This window comes from Dendropsophus ebraccatus, chromosome 8 (assembly GCF_027789765.1).
Source record: "Dendropsophus ebraccatus isolate aDenEbr1 chromosome 8, aDenEbr1.pat, whole genome shotgun sequence".
NCBI lineage: Eukaryota > Metazoa > Chordata > Amphibia > Anura > Hylidae > Dendropsophus > Dendropsophus ebraccatus.
The window spans coordinates 94,643,628-94,662,484 of record NC_091461.1 but is presented as its reverse complement, the minus strand read 5'-3'; the positions used below and the strand labels follow the sequence as shown (position 1 = coordinate 94,662,484).

Below are 18,857 nucleotides of genomic sequence, written 5' to 3'. Positions count from 1 at the left end.
TGATTCCTTGCACTGTCAATCACAGGTCTACATCCAATTGTATGTGCGTATGTTCAGACCACTGCATCACTGATCACATGTAGCAGTGCAGTTGAAATGCCACTGTCAGGAGCTCCTGATGAAGTAAGCAAAATGTACGTCGGGCTGTTGTGCCAGACGGGGGGTAAGATTTCAGTGTTGGTTCGGGGTTAACCTGCTTTATTTATTTGTATGGTTGTATATGAATTTATTTTGTCATCTTATTTTTTGTTTTCCATAAATTTCACTGTGATTGGATTCATTTATGTAGGGGTTACACACAGTTCCCCTCTCTAACTGAGTAAAATCTATTCACTAATTAGTCCTAGCACTGTTTTTCATCACAATTTTTTGATTTAGGGTGCCATACAAATAGTGACCACCAGATGGTGGTGTTGTACTCATCCACCATAGTATACCATTCTATATTAATGGTAAATTCTATTCTATATTGTCTTTTGTAATATACCACACTGATATCTTCCCCCCCCCCCCCCCCCCCCGCTCTGGTTTTGACCTCTGTGTCCTATCCCATACTCTATTTTATGTGCTTTTTATGAATTGATTATTGATATAAAGACTTGTGTTATACTGTATATTTCTATTTATTTGTGCAATTCTTTTTGGTTTTCTTTGGATATTGTTGCACTGTAGGAAATTGTTGGCTTTTGTTGGGGTTAGCCCTCAGCTACTGTTAGCTGGGACTCAAGCCCATTCCATGCACTGTTGACATCACCAGGACTAGTATGGTTGTCCTGTTTTTTCAACAGGTTAAAGGGAACCTGTCACTCCCCCATGCCGGGGTGAAGGCCGCCCGACCCTCCGTTAGAGCCATCATTCTCAATGGGCTTCAGACTCGCCTCAGCAGCGCGCGCGCCGGGCTTCAGACGGGGATATCTCCACCCCGGGACCGGCTCCAGGAACGGGACTTGGAGAGAAAGGGTAGGGTTGGGCAGCCTTCAACCTGGCACGGGTGACAGGTTCCCTTTAAAACCCCCTCCTGGCTGTTAGGGCCTGGAATCAGCAGTCACTCATCTGAGGATGTCCGAGAAAGAAGAACTTACTAGAAAGGTATGATTGTCAGCTGTAAATTAACAATTGGGGCATGTCCCTATATGATGTGAGACTACATAATCTGTGAAGACAGTTCCCAGTACTGTGGCATGAAAATCATTGGCCCAGTACAGTGCCAGCCTGTTCATTGTACCTTTGCTTGTACCTGTGATTTGCTGGAGGCAAATAGCCCAACTCATTCTACAAATAAATAGAAATCTAGCAAATAGAGTCTACACAGCAAAAATGAGGATTTAGAGAAGTTAACAAAATACTGTATCGCATTCTTTAAATTAGTTAGAACAATTGAAGGCAAGTGAAATGTGATTTTTTTTTTAATTATATATTGCAAATACACATCAGGTACAAAGCATTACATAGATTACATAGCCAATTGGCAAGTAACAGGTATATGTCTGATTATGATAGAAGTGACCGTGTGAAGAGATCATGTATATCAGAAATGCTGTATATCAGAAATTCTGTGCAGAACTTCTGCCCGCGGAATTGGCGCAGAATCCTGCCTGCTATGTATTTCAATGGGAGGCCTTGTGTGCCTCTGTTCTCAGCGCCTCTCCGCTCAAAAAATTGACATGAATTTCAGCGCCGATTCCGTTGTGAGAACCTTAGACTGTGATCCCATGTAGCATTTGCATGATGGCTGCTATGAAGAAACTTTAGCTGCAAGCAGTTTGCTTGGTAATGGACGCATACAGCTGGTTATCATTTGATGTTTGTGCTACAAAAATTCCATTCATAATGGTAACTTGCTTAAAAACATGAAACTGATGAATCATGGGAGCTGTGGGTATCAGATAAGGTGGAGCTGCCAGTATTGATAAAGCTCTATCTGTTGTGAATCATAAAGTAATAATCATAACATATCAGAAATTATGAATAATAAAAGTGGAATGTATATAGTAATGTATATAGTATAGTAATTTTTTTTATATATATATATAATTCACACGTGATTAGCAGATTATGCCTCTATGTTGTCTTCTTCTTAGGCAATGATAATGTCATCAGAAAGATTTGGTTTAACCACCGGGGCATCGTCTTCCTCCTCAGTTCTCTGTAAAAGATGACACTTGGATGTTATGTTATCTTACCATGACAATGATATGTAATACATCAGACCATTACAGAGATTCATCCATTGACCTTTTCATGCTAAATCCTTTAACCAGGATAAGTTGGAGGAGCCAGTGCATGACTTCCCACCCTGCAATGTTCTGAATAGCAAAAACCATTCAATGGAGTGTACAGTAACAGTAAAAAAAAGCACAGATATCATCATGGATATTCCAGAGAGGAACCAGGGCTTCTGCCTTATGTCCTACTCACCTATATAGGATAAAATACATCACATATTGTCAGGGCTTGACCGTGCACCGCTCCCTGTATCTTAGGAGCGCAAAGCCAGCCCTCTTTTAGCACCGACAGTGTCCCTGGCGAGCGCCAATGGTAGTGTCGGACTGGGGTTCACCAATGAAGAACCAATGAGAAACAAACATGTCAGTCAGTGTTTGTGCAGGTTCTAAAGCTGGGGGCCCACCGGAGGATCGCAGCTGCCAGTCAGCTTTGGTGTACATTGGAGGTTGGAGTCCCAGGCCCCAATCAGTTCTGGGGCTGGGACTTCACCTCCCATATAAACCAGCCTAGGCCTCTCCCTTTTACCTGAGTTTACTCTTGATCTAGCACTTGTTCCTGATTTATTCCTGGTTCCCCAACTTTCTGGCCTTTGACTGTTTGACTACCCCCTTGGATTACGTTCTTGTACTGCGCTGACTGCTAGTTGCCGACCCAGACCTCTGACCACTTGTTTTTGTGTTTGTCTTGTGCTTGTTCATCTGCATAGGTTAGGGACTGTCGGCCAGTTGTCCGCTGCCGTCTGGGGCAGTCGAGGCAATTAGACAGGGACAGCGGGGTGGGTGCCAGGGCCAGAACATCACCTGCCCAGTGTTGTCCAGTTCCCTAGTCTTTCTGACACATATACTATATATGACCCCATCGGAACATCCTTAAATGAACCTCTAACACATTAGAAAATCAAGCAAGATCATATCTGCTAGTTTTATATTTGCATCACCTATTGCAGGATTATTACTTTTAGTGATATGTGACATCGAATCACTTACCGGCAGTGTGCAGGAACGGCAACATGACCTCAATCTACAGCCCACATTAAAGAGTGAGAGGCAGAGAGCCCAGATCATCAGCAGCAAAGTCATTATTATCAAGCCGGCTTGTAAATTCTGGGAATAAAAAGAAAATATATATTTTGTAAACAAACAAGAAAAGTTTAAAACAGTGAAACAATTGTTTTATTTGATCTTGATTTATCCTTAATGGAGGATTTACACAGATGGGGAGTACCGCAAAGCCTTTTCTCTTTTGTATATATCCTACTATTAGACTTTTTGATGTATCGAATGTACAGTACACACCACAAATGTTAGGATCCTATGCCTGGAGGTTTACAGCCATCTAGGAAGCTCTGGAAGTGACGGCTGTTTTTCATCTATTGTCAAAAGTTAGGATGGTACAAGTCTCAGTCCTGAGGTCCGCTGCAATCAGTTATAGCCAGGGAGGTGGATCCTGAATCCTATCAGTTAGATCAGGTGTCCGGTTGGGGAGTGAAGCGCACTTTCCAAGGCTGTAACTCATTGCAGGGAGTCTCAAGATTTTTTACGTCAACTTTTGCATCAATCCCCCCGATTTACTAAGCTTACGCCAGAGAGAAGGTGCAGATTCGCCCCTTCTCCCTGGCATACGCCTCCCGTGCGCCCCGCTCACCCAATGTGCGAGCTGGCGGAGCTTGCGGGGACGTGATGAGGCAGGGAGGAGGCGTGGCCTCCTCCCGCTCCTCATTTATCATGATTTATGCCTGCTTGCAGGCGCAAATCATGATGCACATCTACACCTGCTGGAAGCAGGTGCAGATTTGGTACGCCGGGCGCAGATTTTAACACCTTGCCAGCCGGATTCACTAAGGGGCGCACGCCTCTTAGTGAATCCTGCCGCAAAAAAGGGGGCGGGACTTATTATAAGACCGGCGTACTTATAATACGCAATATGTGTGAACGTTTTTTTTCCTTTTATTGTTCTGCATTGCTACATTTCTAACCCTTAATTTTTATTTTTCTGTCGATAGAGATGTGAAGGCTGATTTTTTGCAAGGTGAACTGTAGTTTCTAGTAGTATCATTTTTTTATGCTTTTTATTCCATGATTTGGTGGGATGTATGGTAACCAAAAACAGTGATTTGGGTATTTTTTTCATTTCTAACACCGTAGGGGATAGATAACGTTTCTATACATTTCTATGTGTATTAATACCAACTAAGTTTTTTTTTTTGCTATTTAGATTTTTATAATGAAAAATAAAAATAAAAATAAAATAGTTATATATGGAGGTGAAATTAATTTTTGTTATGGGGCGGGGGCTATTTTTTAATGTACTATAAATTTGACCCTATTGTGAATATCCCTGAGACAGGGAAATTGCATTTAACCTGTAGCTAAGGACTGATATTAACAGTACCAGTCTTTGTATAGACTCTTTTTTTTTTTTTTCTGGCCAGGAAATTTAGAATACAAAAGATATATTAAATATAATATCTATCTATTTCACAAGTTTCTTCAATAGGATAACTATTATTAACCTTGGCTGACTGAAGTTCGGATTTGCATATGTCCAGGTTATAATCATATTGATAATCATCCTGATATCTTGGAGCCGGTGTTGGATCCCAGTAATTCCTACGACCATTACGAAGATTGTTACAGACATCTTCAGAGTCTGACCACCATCTTAAACGATCGACATCTGCAGCTGTGAAAACCAAGCCCGCAATAGACACACCAAGGTTGCCTAAAAGGAAAATGAAGGCAAATATCCTCTATGTAGGTAAAAAAAAAAGAAAAAAGAAAAAATATTAGTGACAGTCTTACTAATGCACAATGGAAGCCTCAATACTAGCGTCCAAACTATGTGTTTCTTCCCCCTCCCCCTTCATGTTTTAGGAAGTTAAAAGGCACCAACCATAGTAGCAGAGTTTATAGAGAAAGACCAATACTTACCCAGACTTTGTTGGGGTACTTAAACGAAAGAAGATTCAGTGCTCCAGATACAAGGAACTATAAAGAAGAATCAAAAGGTAAAGTGAGCTCTCCAAACAGACAAGCAATATATTTTCAGACATGTTAACATGACTTCTCTGTCATTTGTGTAGTGAAAGTAGGAAAGTAGGTCATGAAAGTAGGTTATTTAACCCCTTTAGGACCTAGTGAATTTTTGTTTTTGCACTTTTGTTTTTTCCTCCTTGGGTTTGAAAGCCAATACCGCTTTTATTTTTTCATCTACAGACGCATCTAAGCTTTTATTTTTTGAGACACAAATTCTACCAAATGCAGCTATACACTTGATTTTTTTCCATAAAATTTGCTGCGAAACTGGGAAAATAAATTATTGGTTACTGAAATTTTTTTTTTAAATTAAGGGTTACTTTGACTCTGTATACCATTTGCCACGTGGTAAAACTGACATGTTATCTATGTTTCTCAAATCAGTACAATTACAGCGATATTCAATTTATATAAACTTTTATTTTATTTTACTACATAAAATTAACAAAAAATATACTTAAAATTGCTCTATTTTGATCCTTTTTTGAAGCAATTGCCGAGCCGGGACACAGAAGGGGAGCTGAGTGGTAAGTATAATGGATTGACTTCCCTCTACACATGAATGAGATGAGATAAAATACCAAGTCCAGTTAATAGTAAATGGATGGAACCATGTCTGATAAGCAATAGAAAGGGTTGAACTTGATGGACCTGTGTCTTTTTTCTACCGTACTAACTATATGTAGTGCAAAGCAAGCTCTGCTTAAATCAGTTGATCACAGAGGTAATGGGAGTAGGACCCCCACTGATCTGGTATTGAAGACCACCTTTAAGACACTTCAAAAAACAAAAACGCAGTTTGTTTTCAGAAATGACATAGATGAGAACTGTCTTTGTCACCCTGTGGCTGTACTTCTGTGTCCTGGGCAGAATTTTATGTCAGGTGCCATAATGACCATGGAGGTGCAGGGCGGATCCCATTCTCTGGTGCAATGCTAAAGCAGGACAGGCTGTGTTAAAGGGTAGTCTCTCTCATATACTCTGACAGCAAAGCAGAGCGGAGAGCTGACAGTCACTTATATTCTGCCTGACTTGGCGGAGAAGAGATGAGCTGCAATGTTCTGTGTTACATATTATAATGTAATGATACTTACTGGAAATCCTACCCAGAAGTGAAGCCCTAAATAGAAGATGGTCCAGCGTGGTTGTACCACTTGTATAATAATGGCCAACATTACAGAGACCAAACCCAAGGAAATATAGGCGACCTAGATTTAGAGGAAAACACATGATTATATATGTAATTTTTTTTAGAATCAACAATTTTTTATTAAAAACTAAAATTGCGACAAATTTTATGACCTATACAAAGAAATATCCTTTAACAGACGGAATAGATGACATAATCTCACCATCGGTCAAGAGCGACCATTCATCCCAACACAAACATAAGACCACCTAACCTCCCAATCTCTACTGAAAGAACAGTTTTATCAAGAAATTGTATAACTGATGACGGAGAGGGCTGCATCTGCCATGAGGCAAAGTGGAGACTTCGCCTCAGGCGGCAGATCATTCGTCCCTTGAGGGGGTGGCACCGATCGCCCCTGCACAGCGAGCAGATATGCATATTGCATATGCATATCTATATTACCAAAGAGATAATAGACTGATTTCTCTGCTACTGTACGTATATTCTGTGGTGCACTATGCTAATATCAGAGGATTGGTGATAATACAGTATTTAGTCACTGTGGGGTGGTGATATGTGGTCATTGCGTGGCAGTATTATTTGGTGTTTAAATGATGTTGATCTCAGTATAGTGGGCTTTGTTTAGGTTCAGGAGCCGGATCTTTCACAAAAGTTCCTTAAATCTTCTACGGATTGCGATTTGTTATTGTTTGCGAATGCTGCAAGATAGACAGTATATGAGGAGAACAGCTCCCATTGATCTGTTCACCTTCTATACCTGTTCATCTGTCAGAAATATTCTTTAGCAGGGCAAAATATAGGCAATTTATATTAAACTTGATGGACCAAGAACTCTATACTTGATCTTCTGCAAAAATAAACTATTATAGAAAACGAATCCTAAGCTTACCCCAAAACCTAAATAGGCTGCAGGACCAGTCACACGTGAGGTCTCGGTCTTTGGCCCACTTTTCTTCATTTGCCGGAACAACTTGAAGGTATCCAACAAGCAGTCAAAGGCAGAACGTTGGTTAATGTTGATGTGCACCACGGTTCCCTCCGCAGTCTCACAGGAGACATTGCCATCTTTAGTCTTCACAGTGCTTGTCGCAGTCATGGTTTTAAGCTTATGGGAAATAAAATCAAGGGGAAATTAAAGTATAAAAGAGGTTGTCAATATTTTTATAAAACTAAACATTTTTTATTCTAGGAAACGTGTTCATTGCCAAGTGTTGCATTGTAATAGAGTAAAGATACATAGTAAATAGAAGATAGTTAGAATTACTGTCAGTTTAGTTGATATTGATCTCATTATTATAGACATACAGATTATTGGCCAATCTGGACATCTCTATCTATCACAATTAGAAATTGCAAGACCTGGAATCTTGTGTTTGACAGGCGTCCTTGCTCCCTCTACATTTCCAGGGGACTCTATACCATCAGCTTAGAGCACCATGAAAACAAGAGTCCCTGCTCCGGAAAGCAATGGAGCATGGGCGCAGCCCTAGCGTAGTGCGGCGTGACTAACCACCTGTCCCGCCCCTAAGGGAGAATGTAGGATCATGTGAGAGGTGGGACTCTGGGGGATATATAGGCAGCGGCGGGAGAAAGTGCAACATTGCCTGCCTAATATGGAAGGATAAAATTCCACCCACCCACCAACTGTCCCCCCTACCTCCCTCCCTATTTAACACAGTAAGAGTAGGTGGATGGTATGTAGGGGTGGGTTAGAAGGGGAGGCAAATTGGAAAGTGGGTGCATGAGTGAAAGATGTGCACCTGACCAAACTTATGGTGGGCCCTGTTGGGCAAAACATTTGCAGTAGGAATGGGTGTCTTTGGGTCAGTGAGTGTTGCTTAGGGCAAAAAAATGGGGTCTCTAGGGGACCTTCTACTTTGGGGCAAGTTAGGTAGTCCTTACACTGTGATTTGTTGATCTGCTGCTATGTATGTTGTTATTATGTTTTATATAGTAAGTTATATGGATATTTTTATTGAAGAGATGTTTTACCAAGATCTGTTTATTTGTGTTAATAAACTTAGCCATCGTAACATTTTTCAAATATGGTGGTAGTGTCATTATTGGGGAAAAGAGGTATTATTTAATGATGGAGTTATATGGGTTTATGTTTTATAAGGTATTATTGGTATAGGGAAGGCAGGTATAACATCCTGCAACCAATCATACCCTTAGGGAAGCATTTATGGAGCTGCGCCCCAGGTGTATACCATCGAAAAGGGGCATATTCACCCCTTTTCCATGGTGTACACCAGCCTTATGACCAGCTTGCCTGATGGGTAGGGGGAATGTCAAGGTGGGGGAGCTATGGCCTCCTCCCACGCCTTATTATCATAATTTAAGCCTGCTCACACGCGTAAATCATGGCACAAATCTACATCTGCTCCCAAGCAGGGGCAGAGTCTCTGTGCCAGGCGCAGGCCTGGGTGGACTTAATAAGAGTTGTGCGTCTCTTTGCAAATCTGTCTTGGGAACTGGGGACGGGGCTTTAAGACTGGCGTATTTGAACGCCAAACTTGATAAATGTCCCCCTATATGTACCTTGCTGTCTCCTAAGGCTTCATTCACACGATCCGTGCCGCGATCCGTGATGACCCCGGCACAGATCCCCTAGGAATGCATTTCGCCGCCGCCCAGCAGCAGAGATGACTGGAGCGTATAATGTGCTAAATAACTAACTACAGGGAAATGTGATAATGTAACCGGCAGAACAGAACTTCTGGGCACCAGAGGGAGAGTGGGTAAAAAAAATAAAAAATCCCCCCGTAGTGCAGATGTGAATGAAATCCAAGACAACATATTGAGCTCAATGTGGTCCAGGTATCCAATAAAAGCTAATAAACTGAGTACAGTGGTGCCTTGGATTACGAGCATAATTCGCTCCGGGACTGTGCATGAAATCCAAATCTACTCTTAAAGCAAAGCATTTTTTTCCTCATAAGAAATAATTGAAATGCAGACAATTGGTTCCACACCCCAAAAAGACAAATGAAACAAACATTTAGAAACAGCTGAATATGTCACATTATCAGTAACTGTACAGTAATGGAGAGGATGGGAAACACTAGGGCTGACAGAGACTTCAGGGAGCAAGAAGGAATGAGCAGGGCAGATGTGGGCACATACATGCAGCGTTCTCTGTCTGGGGAGAGAAGGGTTACAGCTATGAAGAGATTACCTCCAGTCCTGTCCCCAGCCTAAAGTGGATCTGCCACTTCCTGGGTCAGAATACAGTGCTGTAGACCCCAGTGTGCAGTCCATGCCCTCCCCCACTCCTCCTCCCACCAATAAAACAGGGAGCACTGGAGGCGGCCCGACCCACCCTTAGTGGGAAGAAACTCCAGCCCCTCCATGACGTGACTCCATTAGAATCAAAGGAACCCTATCATAGAAGGGCAGGGGTTTCCTCCCACTAAGGGTGGGTCGGCCCGCCTCCAATGCTTCAGCCTGGGCCTGGTGGTACAGTCACTTTAAACCAAGTTAAAATTTTGAAAAACTGTTGAGCTCTTCTTGCAAAACACTCTCAATCCAAGTTACTCTTTAAACCAAGGTACAACTGTTTTAGTATATACAGGCACATAACAATAAAGTATCAGTAACAACTAGAAGTGCAACATTCACATCTTAGAATGGTTTTTTCTTTTACAAGAAAAGAGTTGTATTGTTTCTAATCCTGGATAACCTCTTTGAAAAGAAAGACATAGCCGCACATCCCTATTGTGGAGTTGAGAGTCCATTTTATATGTGTTATATTCTTAAAATGTATACTTGCAGTGTCCCAGAACAGAGTTTCTCTTCTTCTTATTTCTCAAAAGTGTATGTCTATATCTGAGGCTGCGTTCACACTACGTATATTTCAGTCAGTATATGTATATTTCAGTCAGTATATTTCAGACAGTATTGCAACCAAAACCAGGAGTGGATTAAAAACACAGAAAGCATCTGTTCACACAATGTTGAAATTGAGTGTATGGCCGCCATTTAATGGCAAATATTTGCTGTTATTTTAGAACAACGGCTGTTATATTGTAATAATGGCCGTTATTTACTGTTATATGGCGGCCATCCACTTAGTTTCAACATTGTGTGAACATAGCCTTTCTGTGTTTTTAATCCACTCCTGGTTTTGGTTGCAATACTGACTGAAATATACGTAGTGTGAACGCAGCCTGAATCAGTCAGTATTTTATTGCCTCTGTTTTGGAAAGTTATGGTCCACTCCCCCTCTGTTACTATGCTGTATGGGTATTGGAATTTAGTTGTTGTTTTAAGCTTTTTTGCTTTAATTCAAGGTCTGGACTAGGAGTCTTTGCCAATAGATAACAGCTAAGAAGGATGGAGACAGATGGTGTGTTTATACAGAGAGATTTATCTGACAGATTTTGAAAGCCAAAACCAGGAATGCATTTGAAAAGAGAAGAAATCTCAGTCTTTCCTTTATGACCTGTTCTCTGCTTCTAGTCTGTTCCTGGCTTTGGCTTAAAAAATGTGTCAGATAAATCCCTTTGTAAATGCACCATAAAACAATGACTTCTTATGTAGAATGTGTGAAGACCCCTGCGTCCTCCTTTTTACTCCTCCTCCTCCTCCATTTTGCAACTTTCCTGTTAAAGTGACTGTACCATCATGTCAGCCCGCCTCCAGTGCTTTAGCCTGGGCCTGGTGGTACAGTCACTTTAAAATGTAAACTAAGGGTTGTTCCCATAATCAACAGAATCAGCTTGAACACTGGTCTCATGTGTTTGGTTGATACTCGCGGCAGACTGCAGCTGCCACACTACTTTACCAATTTGGCAAGGCCCAGGTATATCTGAGAGACTTTTATTCTAATGCTAAGTTTACACGAGGCGATTATTGGCCCGATTGTACGATTAACGATTTCGAAGTAACGATTTTTTTTTAATAACGATCAGCGTTTAGACGGTACGATATATCGTACGGAAAAATCGTTTTGCGATCGTGCGCCCGCAGCCCGGCTTCAGAAATCTGTCAGATAAATCTCTCTGTGTAAACGCACCATAATGGTACTTTTACACGGTGCGATAATTCGCCCGATCGCACGATTAACGATTTTGAATGAACAATGTTTTTTTTATAACGATCAGCGTTTAGACGGAACGATACATAGTACGGAATAATCGTTTTGCGATCGTTTTGCGGTCGCTTAAGCCTATCTCACACATAGGGGAAATCGTTGAAAGACTGTTTACACTGAACGATCTGTGAATTTTTTGCGAATGATCAACGATGATTTAAAAACATGTTCAAAGATCAAAATGAACGATTTCTCAATCGTCGTTTGATCGTTTGCAGTGTTTACACGTACGATTATCGTTCGAATTCGATCGTTATCGTGCAAAAATGAACGATAATCGTCCCGTGTAAAAGGACCATTACTAACAGCAATAACAGAACTAACATCAGGTAGTTATCATACATTTTGCCACATCACATCTATCTGATTCAAGTGGGTCGCCAACCGACAAGTTGGGAGGCAACCACTATGGCTGCAACCCCAGTGCCCACAGATACAGCATAAGGCAACAATAACTGGCACACAGCACCACACTAATGCCAATGGATCACTGAGCCCACCTTCCCATGTGCTCCCTGCCAACAAACTGAAAGAAACTAGGTGTTAACCCTGTAGTGTCCCGTTAATTAAAAACGCCTGGACCAAATGGGTGGTGTGCTGAACGAGACAAATCTTCGGCTAGGTTCACACTGTGTTTTGTGTTATGTTTAATGCACGCATTTTTCTACTCAATAAATATATGAAAACATATGTGTTAGTGTAGCCGTTGACTTCTGTAGTGAAATGTATGCAAATGTTTCAAGTACATTTACGTAGATTGTTTTTCTGGATACAAAATTGCAACATAGCATGGCTGTATGTTTTGGGCGTTTTTTTTGGACCCTTTGCACAGGAAAATAAAAGCATTGTTTAGTAGTTTGGAACATGAATTTCAGCTGCCAAATTTCCTTCCGGTATCCCTGGAATGACACTGTCATCTATTATGCTGCACTGTTCACACTTGTGTGGTTCTGTGTGGCAGCCATTGTTGCTGCTGTGCTTGGGGTGGCATGGCCCAGAGCCAGGGGACTTAGGCTGGTAGCAATGGGTGCCAAATACATGTCTGTTTCTTTTTTTTTCTTCACTTTTTTTTATTTTAAAACACCTTTTTTTACACTTTTTAATTCCCCTCTACCCCGCAGCATACCTCTCTGTGCACTACAACTCCCAGCATACCTTCTTATGCACTACAACTCCCAGCATACCTTCTTATGCACTACAACTCCCAGGATACCTTATTATGGGGATTTGTAGTGCACAAGGAGGTATTCTAGGAGTTGTAGTGCGTAAGAAGAAGGTATTCTGGGAGTTGTAGTGCATAAGAAGGTATGCTGGGAGTTGTAGTGCACAAGGTGGTATGCTGGGATGTTGTGTCAAAAGGCTGCTGCTTCACAACTGCAACTCTCAGCATACCTTCCTGTGCACTACAACTCCCAGCATACCCCCTTGTGCACTACAACTCCCAGCATACCTCCTTAAGCACTGCAACTCCCCACAAGAAGGAATGCTGGGAGTTGTAGTGGACATAGAGGTATGCTGGGAGTTGTAGTGCACAGGAAGGTATGCTGAGAGTTGCAGTTGTGCAGCAGCAGCCTCCAGACACAACATCTTAGCATACCTCCTTGTGCATTCCAACTCCCAGCATACCTACTTGTGCGCTACAATCCCCAGCATACCTCCTTGTGCACTGCAACTCCCCACAAGAAGGTATGCTGGGAGTTGTAGTGGACATGTAGGTATGCTGGGAGTTGTAGTGCACAAGGAGGTATGCTGGAAGTTGTAGTGCACAAGGAGGCATGCTGTGAATTGTTGTATAAGGAGGCTGCTAATGCACAACTGCAACTCCCAGCATACCTCTTTGTGCACAAGGAGGTATGCTGGGAGTTGCAGTTGTGCAGCAGCAACCTCCTAACACAACAACTCCCAGCTGCATACCTTCTTGTGCACTACAACTCCCAGCATACCTCCTGTGCAAAAAGAGGTATGCTGGGGGGGGGGGGGGGGGGGGCTTTGAAGTGCACAAGGAGGTATGCTGCTGGGAGTTGTAGTACATTAGCAGCCTCCTGACACAACAACTCCGAGCATACCTTCTTGTGCACAACAACTCCCCACAAGAAGGTATGCTGGGAGTTGTTGTGCCACTGTACTAGCGGGCCCTGGAGGAAGGGTGGTGGTTGGGGAACTGAAGGGTGCGAGGGACCCCACTTTTGTACTGGGAATGGTTAAATGACTGCCGCGGGCCACAATCATTAGCAGTGGGGGCCGTTGCATATGCAACAGACTCATGCTGCATATGAAGCAGCTCGGGAGGGGTTAAATGCAGCTGTCAATTGTGTCAGACTATACCTTATGTTAAGCTGTGCCATTATGCAGCTTAACATAGAGTATTGATACTAGGAAATCATGGTACCAAACCGTTTTTCTGCCCGAAATATCGATAGTAGTATCAATATTTCGGTGCATTGTCCATCACTACTCTGCAGTTACATCCAGTGATGTCTTCTCTGATCTGCCATTCTCCCTCAGTTTCCTTCTCCAACCAGTCCAGACCACCATAATAACTTCCAGCCATAACCAGTCCCTGCAGAATTTGCTTCTTCAACCTCTTTGGCTCTCACTAGTAATAAACAAACTTCCCAACTTAGCCTGAACCAGAACGCTGTGCATTTAAAGGAGAAGTCCGGCGAAAATTATTTTTTTATATGTTATTACTGATGGAAAGTTATACAATTTTCTAATGTACATTAATTATGGGAAATGCTCCTATGCTGCTATTTCCCTTAATTTAGTGTATCAGGAAGTGTTAGAATTCACTCAGAAGCAGTGACGTCACGACGAAAGGTGTAATTCCTATGGAGTGTCCAGCAGGGGGCGCACTATATATAGAAGTCAATGAGTACCATTGACTTCTATATATAGTGTGCCCCTGCTGGACACTCCATTGGAATTACAATGGATGTGTATATAATGTAATATACAGTATTTTTGATTGAATACATTTATGAAATACTTTGGGGAGCAAGTGTCCTTGCTCCCCAAAGTATTCCATAAATGTAAGCAATCAGTACATCACAGTAAGCCCGCCGCTACCGAACGCCCGCCGCTGCCGCCGCTGTGGACTACTCTCAACTACTACTCTCCCCACCTGCTCATAGCATGTGCAGGTGATGGGAGAGTAGTAGCCGGGTTATATGGCTGAGATCGCCGCCGCGATGGCGCGTAGGGGGAGCCGCTCATCACTGCAGCTATCATCCCCCTCCGCTCCCCCCCCCTGCTGCTTCCTTACTCTATGTGATAGCTGACTTCCTGCCTGGCCGCCGGCACGTGTGAACGGAGAGCGGCGGCCGGGCAGGAAGTCAGCTATCACATAGAGTAAGGAAGCAGCAGGAGGGGGGAGCGGAGGGGGATGATAGCTGCAGTGATGAGCGGCTCCCCCTACGCGGCATCGCGGCGGCGATCTCAGCCATATAACCCGGCTGCTACTCTCCCATCACCTGCACATGCTATGAGCAGGTGGGGAGAGTAGTAGTTGAGAGTAGGCGGCAGCGGCGGGCGTTCGGTAGCGGCGGGCTTACTGTGATGTACTGATTGCTTACATTTATGGAATACTTTGGGGAGCAAGGACCCTTGCTCCCCAAAGTATTTCATAAATGTATTCAATCAAAAACACTGTATATTACATTATATACACATCCATTGTAATTCCAATGGAGTGTCCAGCAGGGGCGCACTATATATAGAAGTCAATGGTACTCATTGACTTTTATATATAGTGCGCCCCCTGCTGGACACTCCATAGGAATTACACCTTTCGTCGTGACGTCACTGCTTCTGAGAGAATTCTAACACTTCCTGGTGCACTAAATTAAGGGAAATAGCAGTATAGGAGCATTTCCCATAATTAATGTACATTAGAAAATTGTATAACTTTCCATCAGTAATAACATAAAAAAATATTTTTCGCCGGACTTCTCCTTTAATTCTCGGAGGATGCAGAAGATGGATGCTGCTCTAGGGCTGCAAGGAAACCATGGATGCTGCCTATGGCTGTTTTTCAAGACTCTGTAGGGCTGCATCCAACTTCTGCAGCCACTGGGGCTTGGACGAACCAGTCTGAACATTCTGCAAGTTCGCTCATCAATACTCCTCAATATTACTGTTTATCTACCTACTTCTGCACAAAATTTCTATCCATTGAGCCCTAGATACTAATAGTAACGTAATAAGACGCCATAGGGGAGATTTATCAGACATGGTGTAAAGTGAAACTGGCTCAGTTGCCCCTAGCAACCAATCAGATTCCACCTTTTATTTTTCAAAGAGTCTGTGAGGAATAAAAAGTGGAATCTGATTGGTTGCTAGGGGCAACTGAGCCAGTTTCACTTTACACCAAGTTTGATAAATCTCCCCCTATATGTTACAGCAATCTCTTTCGGTCACCTAAAATTAGTTGCTCCCACCTCCCACATAGTAAGTGGCACCAGGGGCGTAACTAGAAATGGCTGGGCCCCATAGCAAACTTTTGATTGGGGCCCCCCCCGCCCCCCCCCCCCGCCCCCCCCCCTCTCGATCGACCACTATGCCATCAACACACTCAGCTCTACACAGGTCCTGTACACCATATAAATTACAGTACAGTTACATCAGGTGACTTACAGGAGACGTCTTCTCTGATCGGAGTTCTTCCCTTTTCATTTTCTTTTCCTTCTGTCCTGGGCCGTTATGAGAACTTCTCCGGGCCACGAATCCACAGAATCTGCCAGACAGACATATTAGGCTCCACACTCTGTCACCATCCTCATCTCTCTATACTGCACATCTGTATTGGCCCCTTTACACCCACATTTAGTGGGTAGGCTGACTCTATGTGATCCCATTTTAGTATATGGCCCTCCTCTCTGTCGCCCCTCCTTATAGATAGCTTCCTTATGTTGCCCCCCTCCGCTGTCCCCCTTATAGATGCCCCCCCATGTTGTCTCCTTATAGATGGTCCCCTATGTTGCCCCCCCTATAGATGGCCCCCTCTTCCCCTATATTGTCCCCTTATAGATGGCCCCCTTTCCCCCTTTATTGTCCTCTTATAGATGTTCCCCTCTCCCCCAATGTTGTACGTTTATATCCCCCTCTCCCCCTATGTTGTCCCCCTCTCCCCCTATGTTCTCCCCTTATAGATGGCCTGCTCTCCCCCTATGGTGTCCCCCCCTTATAGATGGCCCTCTCCCCCCCTTCCTTATAGCTGCCCCCCTCCCCCCCCCTTCCTTACAGATGTCCCCCTCCCCCCCCTTCCTTATAGATGGTCTCTCTCTCCCCCCTCCCTTATAGATGCCCCCCTCTCCCCCCCTTCCTTATAGATGCCCCCCTCTCCCCCCCTTCCTTATAGATGCCCCCCTCTCCCCCCTTCCTTATAGATGCCCCCTTCCTTATAGATGCCCCCTTCTCTTCTCCCCCCTTCCTTATAGATGCCCCCTTCTCTTCTCCCCCCTTCCTTATAGATGCCCCCTTCTCTTCTCCCCCCTTCCTTATAGATGCCCCCTCCTCTTCTCCCCCCCCCCCTTCCTTATAGATTCCCCCTTCTCTTCTCCCCCCCTTCCTTATAGATGCCCATGCCCCCTTCTCTTCTCCCCTCCCCCCTTCCTTATAGATGCCCCCTTCCTTATAGATGCCCCCTTCTCTCCCCCCCCCTTCCTTATAGATTCCCCCTTCTCTTCTCCCCCCTTCCTTATAGATGCCCCCTCCTCTTCTCCCCCCTTCCTTATAGATGCCCCCTCCTCTTCTCCCCCCTTCCTTATAGATGCCCCCTCCTCTTCTCCCCCCCTTCCTTATAGATGCCCATGCCCCCTTCTCTTCTCCCCTCCCCCCTTCCTTATAGATGCCCCCTCCTCTTCTCCCCCCTTCCTTATAGATGCCCCCTCCTCTTCTCCCCCCCTTCCTTATAGATGCCCATGCCCCCTTCTCTTCTCCCCTCCCCCCTTCCTTATAGATGCCCCCTTCTCCCCCCCCTTATAGATGCCCCCTTCTCTTCTCCCCCCTTCCTTATAGATGCCCCCTCCTCTTCTCCCCCCCTTCCTTATAGATGCCCATGCCCCCTTCTCTTCTCCCCTCCCCCCTTCCTTATAGATGCCCCCTTCTCTCCTCCCCCCTTCCTTATAGATGCCCCCTTCTCCCCCCCCTTATAGATGCCCCCTTCTCTTCTCCCCCCTTCCTTATAGATGCCCCCTCCTCTTCTCCCCCCCTTCCTTATAGATGCCCATGCCCCCCTTCTCTTCTTCCCTCCCCCCCTTCCTTATAGATGCCCCCTCCTCTTCTCCCCCCCCCTTCCTTATAGATGCCCCCTTCTCTCCTCCCCCCTTCCTTATAGATGCCCCCTTCTCTCCTCCCCCCTTCCTTATAGATGCCCCCTTCTCCCCCCCCCCCCCCCCGAGAAAAGCAAGTTTAAAAAAAAGAAAAAAACTCACCTAACAACACGCTCCCCCGTCGAGCCTTCTTCCTGTCACCCCCTGTCTGATACGCGGCTGCCGTCTGATGACGCGTCCTAGCCCCGGCAGCGCGCGTATCATAGAGTTCTGTGTGGGCCTGTAGCCGCGACTTCCGGCACACGTCTCTGTGCCGGAAGTCGGGGCCGCAGCACAAGCCCACACAGAACTCTATGATACGCGCGCTGCCGGGGCTAGGACGCGGCATCAGACGGCAGCCGCGCATCAGACGGTGGGTGACAGGAGCGCTGTGGACCGGTCCCGTGCTCCTCCTGGCCCAGTGACTCCTTTTCCCTATGGTTGGGGAAAGGAGTCTCCGGGTCGGGAGGAGCACGGGACCGGCGCCCGGCTACAGCACCCGGGAGGCATGCTCAGCCGCCGGGAGCTGCAGGATATGTCAGCTCCAAGGGCCCGCGTCACGGGCCCCTGATGCGGCGGGGCCCCGTAGCAGCCGCTACGGCTGCTACGGCGGTAGTTCCGCCAGTGAGTGGCACCTTTCATGCCCCTTTGTGTTACAATCTATATACGGTAGAATCACAGGATAGCTCACCCCTCCTTACCTCAGCTCACACGCACTCAGTTATTCTCTGCCTCAGAATGCAGGAAGTCAGATCCGCTCTACCAGTATATACAGACGTGGATAAGAGGGAGGCGCTTTAACCCCTGCAGGACCTTAAAGGAGCAGTCACAGCTTAGACGTTTATGCCAGATTTGCATTACGTCCTGGATTTGTGGCCAATATTATAAAAATAACCAAATTGCTTCTGCAGTAGCCATAGATTTTAATGGTAACTACAGAAACAGCATGGCACAGTGAGCTACGCCTACAATTTATGGAAACAAGGTACAGTAGATTACTGTGCTATTCTGTTTCCTATACACATCTATAAGAATTA

General features: G+C 44.6%; 1 protein-coding gene across 1 annotated transcript; it reads right to left on the bottom strand.

The window, feature by feature from the left end:
* Positions 1-1,388: 1,388 nt before the first annotated feature.
* On the bottom strand, positions 1,389-18,625 carry LOC138799640 (transmembrane protein 176B-like). Its single transcript, XM_069981098.1, has 7 exons — positions 18,522-18,625; positions 7,304-7,519; positions 6,356-6,469; positions 5,157-5,213; positions 4,739-4,975; positions 3,213-3,329; positions 1,389-2,146 (listed from the first exon to the last, which is right to left on the bottom strand). Exons 2-7 carry the CDS (start codon positions 7,508-7,510, stop codon positions 2,078-2,080), a joined length of 801 nt encoding a protein of 266 aa, XP_069837199.1. The 5' UTR covers positions 7,511-7,519; positions 18,522-18,625; the 3' UTR covers positions 1,389-2,077.
* Between the last annotated feature and the right edge of the window lie 232 nt (positions 18,626-18,857).